The following is an 8,055-nucleotide window of genomic DNA, read 5'->3' as shown; positions in this document are numbered from 1 at the left end:
CTGCTGCTAATTGTGAATTAAGGTTTTATAGGTGAATATTAAAATATGTATGTATTTGTGAAACTTTTAAGTCCGACGTTCCATTATCCTTCAGAGCTGTTATTTAGGTATATAAGATCTCAGAGTAGAAAACACACAAAACGAAATTTCTTCTTTTTTTTTTCTTATGGTCCCTTTTTTTTATTAAAATGCAAAACTTCATAAACTGTTCCACACTTTTTAAGGAACTGCACTGATAATTGCCGCTTCACATAGACCAACCTTTGTCGCTCAACTGTTTTTAGTTTATAGAAGAGCGAAACTTCGGAAACTGATAATTTTTTCTTCTTGCAAAAAAAATATTTATAGATTAATTTGCACGACACTGCTAGGTGTCGCTTCACACAGACCAACTTTTGTCGCTCAACTTTTGGTGTTTATAGTAGAGGATGAAAATCAGGATGTTAATTTTTTTCGCTTTCTTCAATTAAGCATTAAGTTGCGCGACAACTGGAACCTCGGTAAGAATCCAAACATGTCGCATAAACTAGCTTTAATGGGAAAATTAAGCACTGAACTTTTGCCTAGATTTAGATCATTTTTTTTCATAATTCTAACACAGGCCGTGACAGAATGGTAATTAGTTTTACTTTTTTCATACCGCTAACTTCAAATTTAAGCGACAAATGATTTTCTATATGGACAAGCACTAAGCGACAACTTGAATCTCAAATAAAATTCAAACATTTCGCAAAAACTGGCACTAATGGGAAAATTAGGCTTGAATTTTCGTCGGGATTTGGACCAGAGATACAAGCCGAGACGGCTCAAATCGGTGGCGGCTGGCCGCCGGTAATTTTTTGCAAACCGCGCCGCCGCCGACTTCTTTCGGCTCAAAAGCTAAGCCGGCTTAAACGTAGCCGCTGATAAAGATTGAAATCGCACATGTATTTCAGAATATAATTTCACCAAATTGAACGGCGTTGCCACTTTTTTAAATTCTTATGGCTAATTGAAAAGTGTTGCCACACAATATTGTGCTAATATTAAAATAGTGATAACTACTACAATAATCTCCATTTTTTGCATAAAAAAATTTGTATAGAGATAGGTTTCTATTTAACAGCCTATTATACAGAGATTTTTCAATACAATAAACGCTTATAAGGTCAATTTCTGAAGAAAAAGTTAAATTGAGCCGACAATTTAGCCGCCGCCGATATTTTCTATAACAAGCCGCCGCCGCCGATCCAATATGGATGCGCCGCCGCCGCCGACCATTTTGCATCGGCTTGTATCTCTGATTTGGACCCTTTTTTCGGAATTATAATTTAACAAAAATGCTTTTTAAATATATTTTTTTTTTTAATATTTGGTATTTAAATATTTTATTTTTTATTTTATATGTTTTTTCTTTTTAATATTTCTTTTTCACTTATTAACTAATAAAAATAAAACTTATTAAATAAAAACAAAAATATATATATTTATAATTCATTTAAATAGATTTACTTGAAAATTACACACAAATATACAAATTTAGAGAATATTTTTTTTTTAATTTTATAATAATTATAACTAATATAAACTTATTACTAATAATAATTATAATACAATACTATAGATATACTTTGTTGTTGTTGTGGTTTTTTAAATAGAAATTTTATACAAATTTAAAGTTTAGTTAGGGCTTTTAAAAAATAATAAATTAAAAAGAAAAATTATATAGAAAAATAATACTTGTTTTATCAGATGCTCTTAAAGGGTTAATAAATAAGTATTTTAAGAAATTGAGAAACATTTACAAGAGATTTTTTTTTAATTATAATAATTTTTATATACAATATTTAGGAAACTTTTAAATTTTTTTAAGTATTTTTTTTTTCTTTTTTTTACAATAATATCACAATAATAAAGTTTTAATTACAATAAAATAAATTAATTAGCGGAAAAAATTTTTTTTACAATTTTTACAAAATATTGCACTAATTTGAGAGTTGGGGTTTTTTTTCGAGAGAATTTAATATTTGGCTATTTAAGGTATTTGACCATTCATGCGCATTTCCAATTCTTCTTCCTCTTTGGTTAGAGGTACCGTGGTATGATTATACAAACCCTGGGCCATTAATTGCAAAGCCAAAGGATTTTTCGAACCAGAAGATTTCTTAATTTTGGCGCGTTTATTTTGAAACCAAATTTTGATTTGAGCCTCATTTAAACCCAATTCTGAACTCAATTGTTGGCGTCTTCTTTCGGTTAAATAACGATTTTCATTAAACTCACGCTAAAAATAGAAGGAAAGAGAAAGAAAAAGAAAAAATTAGTTTCCAAAGGTTTTTTTTTATAATCAATTATCTAAGGTGGTTTAAAGACAAGACCATAACGAATTAACAAAACAATTAAAGAAAACTCTCTAAGGTCCAACATGAATAGTTTAAGAACATATTGTTCAATGTGTATTGTCTTTAAGGCGTTTAGTTGTGGTTTTAAAATTGTTAGCAAAATGTTTAAAAAAAAGGGACAGGACTCCCTGCCAAGTGTTACAAATTTTGTCTAAATATTTTGAAAATATGACAAATCTAGTAAAGGACCTACTAGTATCATAAATTTACAATTAGTTATGTTTCAAAAAAAAAATTTTTTTTTAAAACATTTGAAGGTTATAAAGACAGAAACTTAAATAGTTTTGTTTATCCCAAACATTTAAAAATACTTACTTTTAGTCTAACCAATTGTTCACTGGAAAATGCTGTACGTGGTCTTTTTTCATCGGTAGTTTTATCTTTAGGCAATTTGGGACGTCTATAACGAGGTCCTAAAATGAGAAATAGAGAAAAAAAAATTAATAAACATATTTATATGAAAAAAAAAACTAAAAAATTCTTTTAATTTAATTATATTCATTAACTAAACCTGTTTAAAATACTTAATGAGTTGGAAATATTACAAAAATAAAATGTCACTTTGAAATATTAAAAACCTAAGCAAATGATTATATTATTAAGAAATAAACCAAGTAAAATTTTTCGCTTGAACAATTAGCAATATTTTTTTAAAATTTTCTACTTTTTTTTTTCTTCTTATAATAAAGCCGACATCATAGACCAACAATGACAGCTGTCATTTTGCTTATGAATATTATATTTAAGAAAGAAAAAAAAAAACAACAACAACTTGTTAGCGTTCGTTTTTTCTCTATATTGAATAGTTAATGTTAATTAATAGTAGAAAACTAAAAGAAGAACAAGAAAAAAGTGTTTTTTTTATAAATAGTTTTCCTAGAAGAAACGTTTAATGAAAACAGGTGTTAATTGCTAAGAAGAAAAAAAAAAACGCTTTAATTGTTATAGAAAATGTTTTAATTTCAAAAGGAAAGTTTTAATAATTAAAAAGCTTTTTTTTGAAAAACAAAAAAAAATTAAAATGAAAATTATGATAAAATGAGTTATTAAAAGAAAAAAGCTTTTTTTAAGCTTAGCAAAACAAAAAGCTTTTTATAAGTTAAAGCTTTAAAAACAAAAAAATGAGTAAAAATATGCTTATAAAAAAGCTTTTTTAAAAGCTTTGGTTAACAAAAAGCTTTTTTAAAGCCTTGGTTAACAAAAAGCTTTTTTTAAAGCTTTGGTTAACAAAAAGTTTTTTCAGTATTGTAAAAGTTTTTTTAAAAGCTTTGAAAATCGAAAAGCTTTTTTGTTTAGTAAAAGCTTTTTAAATGAACAAGCTTTAAATATAAAATTTTAGTAAAAATACAAATATAAAATAAAAAAGCTTTATTTTGAAAGCTTTGAAAATTTAAAAGCTTTTTATATTTTATAAAAGCTTTAAGGAAAGCAACAGAATTTAGTAAAAATAAATTTCTAAAACAAAGCTTTGGAAATGTAAATAAAGAAAAGATGTCAAAAAGCTAACTCCACTAACATAAGTAAACACTTAAATAAAGCTTTTTTTAAAAAAAGTTTATAAAACAAAAACATTGGAATTTAAAAACCTTTTATGGGTACACATAAGTTTAAAACTGAAATTTAACAAAAATACTTTTATAAAAAAAGCTTTTTTAAAAGCTTAGAAAATTACAAAGCTTTTTTGGGCTGTTTAAGAAAAAAATCGAAAATAAAAAAGTTTAATTTTAAGGCTTTCGTAAAATTTGGTTAAAAAGTTTCAACTTCTGTTATAACATCAATTATCAGAAAAAGCTTTTCAAGCCTCGTTAGTTTCTTTTAAAGTTTAAAAGCCTTTAGCGGGACCAATTTTGTTGTAATTTAACTAAAAAGCTTAAAAGCTTGATTTGTGTTTAAGATTTGTAAGTTTTTTTGAAATTTTAAATTTAAAAGCTTCTGCTTAACTTTTCTATACTAAATAACAACAACATATTAAAGCTTTCTTATAAAACTTTAATAAATTTAAAACATGTCTTTAAATGAAAGTAAAGTGCTGCTAAATAAGTTGATAAAATAAAAGCTTTTTTTTAAACTTTGGCAAAAAATCTATTAAAAGCTTTAACTTTAGCTGTTGATCTAATTAATAAAATGAACATTTTCGAAATTTCTTTTAATAAATTTTAAATAAATTAATAAAAAAGAGAAAAGGCTTTATTTTTAAACATAAGAAAAGCTGTTGAAAGCTTTAATTTTAGCTACAGTCTTATAAATTAAAATAAAGCTTATAAGTTTTCCTCAAAATATAAAAGCCTAGAGCAGTGCTTTTTGTTTTTAACTTAGAAGCTTTAGGAAAAAAATAAAGTTTTCGAAAAGTTGTTTTTTTTAAATAACTAAAATGTTTGCAAAAGCTTTTTATAATCTTTTTAAGTTAATAACAAGAGCTTGTTAAAGCTTTCTTATAAAACTTTAATATATTTCTTTAAGTGGAAGTAAAATTTTGCTAAATAAGTTTAAAAAACAGGAAAAAGCTTTATTTAAGAATTTCAGCAAAATCAGTATAGAAAAAGCTTTTAATAAGTTTTAACTATGAATTCAGTTACTGTCTTAGTTATTAAAAGTAAAACTGTTTAAGGCTCTTACACAAATTTTGAAAGCTTTAGGCTTATATTTACAAGATCTTAATTGTTTTTAATTATTAAAGCTTTTGCCTAAAAATAGTTTTTAGAAAGCTTTATAATAACATTTTTTTTAAGTAAAAATAATAAGATCACATTAAAGTTTTCTTAAAAAACTTCCAATGAAAAAAGCTTTTTATATAAACTGAAGCTTGAATGAAATGTTTTCAACTATACTCATTAAGCAAATGCTTTTTATTAAAAATTTTAAGAGATTTCTTCTTTAAAAGCTGTTACTTATTTAAATAGTTCCTTGTTTTTAAGTGTTATATGTAATCTTTCTTTCTTTCTCTCAATTCCAACATAAATCTGTCAATTTCTAACAATTAAAAAACCATTAAAACACATTAAATTTCAATAAAAATAAAACTTTTTAAAAATCCCCAAAAAAACACACACAATCAAAAACTCTTTCAACACTAATATATTTAAAAAACTATTATTTTACTCCCCCTATCCTTTACATTAAGCAAGCACGTGTCTGTCTTTCCTATCTATATTAAACTAAACCAAATTTTTTGTTCTGTTTTCTCCCAGATTTCCATCAACACTTGATTTTTAACATAAAAAAAAGAGTTTTTTTTGGGTACAAACTAAATGTTTTTGTTGTTCTTATGGCATGTAAGTAGTTTTTTTGTTGTTGTTGAAAATCTTACATATGTTTGTCTTTGACTAACTGTATGACATTTTGTGTGACATCAAATGCTCTTAAGCCGGCATAACATTACACACTCTCGTCTCTTACTTGAGACAATTGTTTATGTCAACTCACAGCAGGTCATTTTGAAAAGATCTTTTATAAGATTTAAAGGATTTTGCCGCTAGCTATTTGGGTGACCTTTTTTCTATATTTTTTTTGATGGATGTAATGTTTGTAATGACCTGACCGACCTTCATTATAAAAACGTTTTGAAATTTTTGAAGGTTAAAGATTGTTTTCTTTTTTTCGGGAGCGTAGAACCATTTAAAAAGTCTTTCTAATTGTCAAGATTTGTTGTTATAGTTTTCTACTTTAAAACTTTAGTTTTTTCTTTTTGAACTTACCCGAACTGGGACGATCACTGTAACGCGTGCAGAACACCCAAGCGGGCCACATTTCATTTTTGCCCGTTTCCGAATTGGTGGTGGAACCAGTTTCCGATTTTGTATCATCAGAACTTTCCATGCCCGAGTCACGGCTAATAGCCGACGGTGGTGGTATGGGTTGAGGGCTGTTATTTTTACGGCTGGTGGGTGAGGAATTCAAGGATGAACTCGAGGAAGAAGCACCACAGGACGAAGAGTTTGAGGAGGAAGCTGATGAAACGGAGGTATTGTTGTTGTTATTGTTGCTTAAAGAGGGTGGTGGCGAAGATAAACTGGCAACTGAGGAGGAACAGGAGGGTGTACTAGCCGCTGGTGGTGTAGTTTGTCCTATTTGGGAGACGGTTTTGCACAAAGAGCCCAAGGCTGACTGTGAAGAGGCGGAGGATGAGGACAGTGCAGGGGAGGTAAGTAGAGGTTCCATGGTTTTAGTGTGCTGCAAATGCACAGGCGTTTGAGCTGGTGTTGGCATATTGGGAGCCGCTAAAATACCAGTTCTACGCATACGACTTTGTAAGATTTCCTCATGTATACGAGGATAAGCCGCCGGATTGAAACAGTTTAATATATTGGCTCTTTCTAACATCATGGCGGCGGTAGCAGCAGCCGCTGCCGCCTGTTGTTGTCTACTCAATTCTAATAAATCAACACGGGTAAAGGCGGAGGGAGTGGCAGTGGCGGCTCTACTTTCATGGAAAGGACGAAATATGCTAGAATTATGCTGGCTATAAGCACTATGTTTACCACTCAATTCTTCTTCTTTAGTTTGTAGCTGTTGTTGTTGTTGTTGCTGTTGCTGCTGTTGGCCTATGCGATCACTTAAGATATTCGAAATGCTAAAGGCCAAGGTGGGTTTACTCGATTGCTGATGAGCCGGCGGCGGTGTACGATGTAACTCATCATTATCATCCTCATCTACATCAACATCAATATCAGCCTCTTCCTCATCCTCATCTTCGGTAACATTACTGCCATGTAAACCGGAATGATCATGATCCCCATTAAAACTATCACCCATAATCGAATCACTTTCTTCTTCCTTAATGGTCATGGTAGAGGCTGGTGTAGAGGAGGTAGAATGGGCTCCGGGTGAAACACTTAAACGTGCCTGTGATGATAAATCATAGCCGGGATGTTGGAAAACACCGGCAGCCAATTGCTGTTGATGTAACTGTTGTAAATGATGCAATTGCTGTAAGTGTTGCAATTGCTGTTGCTGATACAGAGAGGCCACTGTATGGGGCAACATATTGGGAGCGGCAGTAACTGCTGATTCCGTTTGACTTAAACTCATATCCAAAAGAGCCGCCGCAGCTGAGGAATTAAGAAAATGTGTTTGTTGTAAGGGAGTTTGAGGTATGCCTGCTACTGCTGCTGCTGGTGGTGATGGAGCTGTTTGGGGGCTACAACGATCCTCTAAGGCCATGAGTGGGTTTTAGCAACAATATGTAAGTTTTTTTTTTAACTTTTTTTAAAAAAATTATAAAATTTCTTTTTTGTCAAACACTTGATAAACACATTAAAATTGTTTTTGTATAAATTATTTTTTTATTAAAAATTTATTTTTTTTTTTAAGAACAATTTTTTTTCCGTTAAATTTCAAAAATATTTTTTTTTTTAACTTTAAATGAAATTTTCTTTTTTTTATAATATTACGGGTGTTTCTCTTATATTTGTTAATTTGTTTTAATTTTGAAAAATTCTTGTTTCTTTTACACACACGTCCGTTCACGTTGAAGTCAACGAGTAAATTAACTAATCACAGTTGTTTAACGTCTTTACCAAGTGAAGCAGCAAACCCAAAAAAAAAACACAACACACACACACACATACATACACTTAGCTCTCTCTTTCTTGCCTTAACAAAGAGTGTAGTACAGCAAGTTTGTGGTTTATTTGAGAGTAAAAGAGTAGGCTAGTGTTTTCTAGTATTTTATAGA

The 8,055-nt window shown here is 29.3% G+C and overlaps 1 protein-coding gene across 1 annotated transcript; it reads right to left on the bottom strand.

The window, feature by feature from the left end:
* Positions 1-1,724: 1,724 nt before the first annotated feature.
* Positions 1,725-7,581, bottom strand: LOC119605625 (segmentation polarity homeobox protein engrailed). The gene is made up of 3 exons (XM_037958840.1): positions 6,077-7,581; positions 2,697-2,794; positions 1,725-2,263 (listed from the first exon to the last, which is right to left on the bottom strand). Exons 1-3 carry the CDS (start codon positions 7,539-7,541, stop codon positions 2,015-2,017), a joined length of 1,812 nt encoding a protein of 603 aa, XP_037814768.1. The 5' UTR covers positions 7,542-7,581; the 3' UTR covers positions 1,725-2,014.
* Between the last annotated feature and the right edge of the window lie 474 nt (positions 7,582-8,055).

The sequence above is a fragment of the Lucilia sericata genome, unplaced genomic scaffold, assembly GCF_015586225.1.
Source record: "Lucilia sericata isolate MDLA Ls3-8-SP2 unplaced genomic scaffold, ASM1558622v1 Contig000504F_arrow, whole genome shotgun sequence".
Taxonomy (NCBI): domain Eukaryota; kingdom Metazoa; phylum Arthropoda; class Insecta; order Diptera; family Calliphoridae; genus Lucilia; species Lucilia sericata.
The sequence above is the reverse complement of the archived record's forward strand: the minus strand, read 5'-3'. Positions and strand labels throughout refer to the sequence as shown.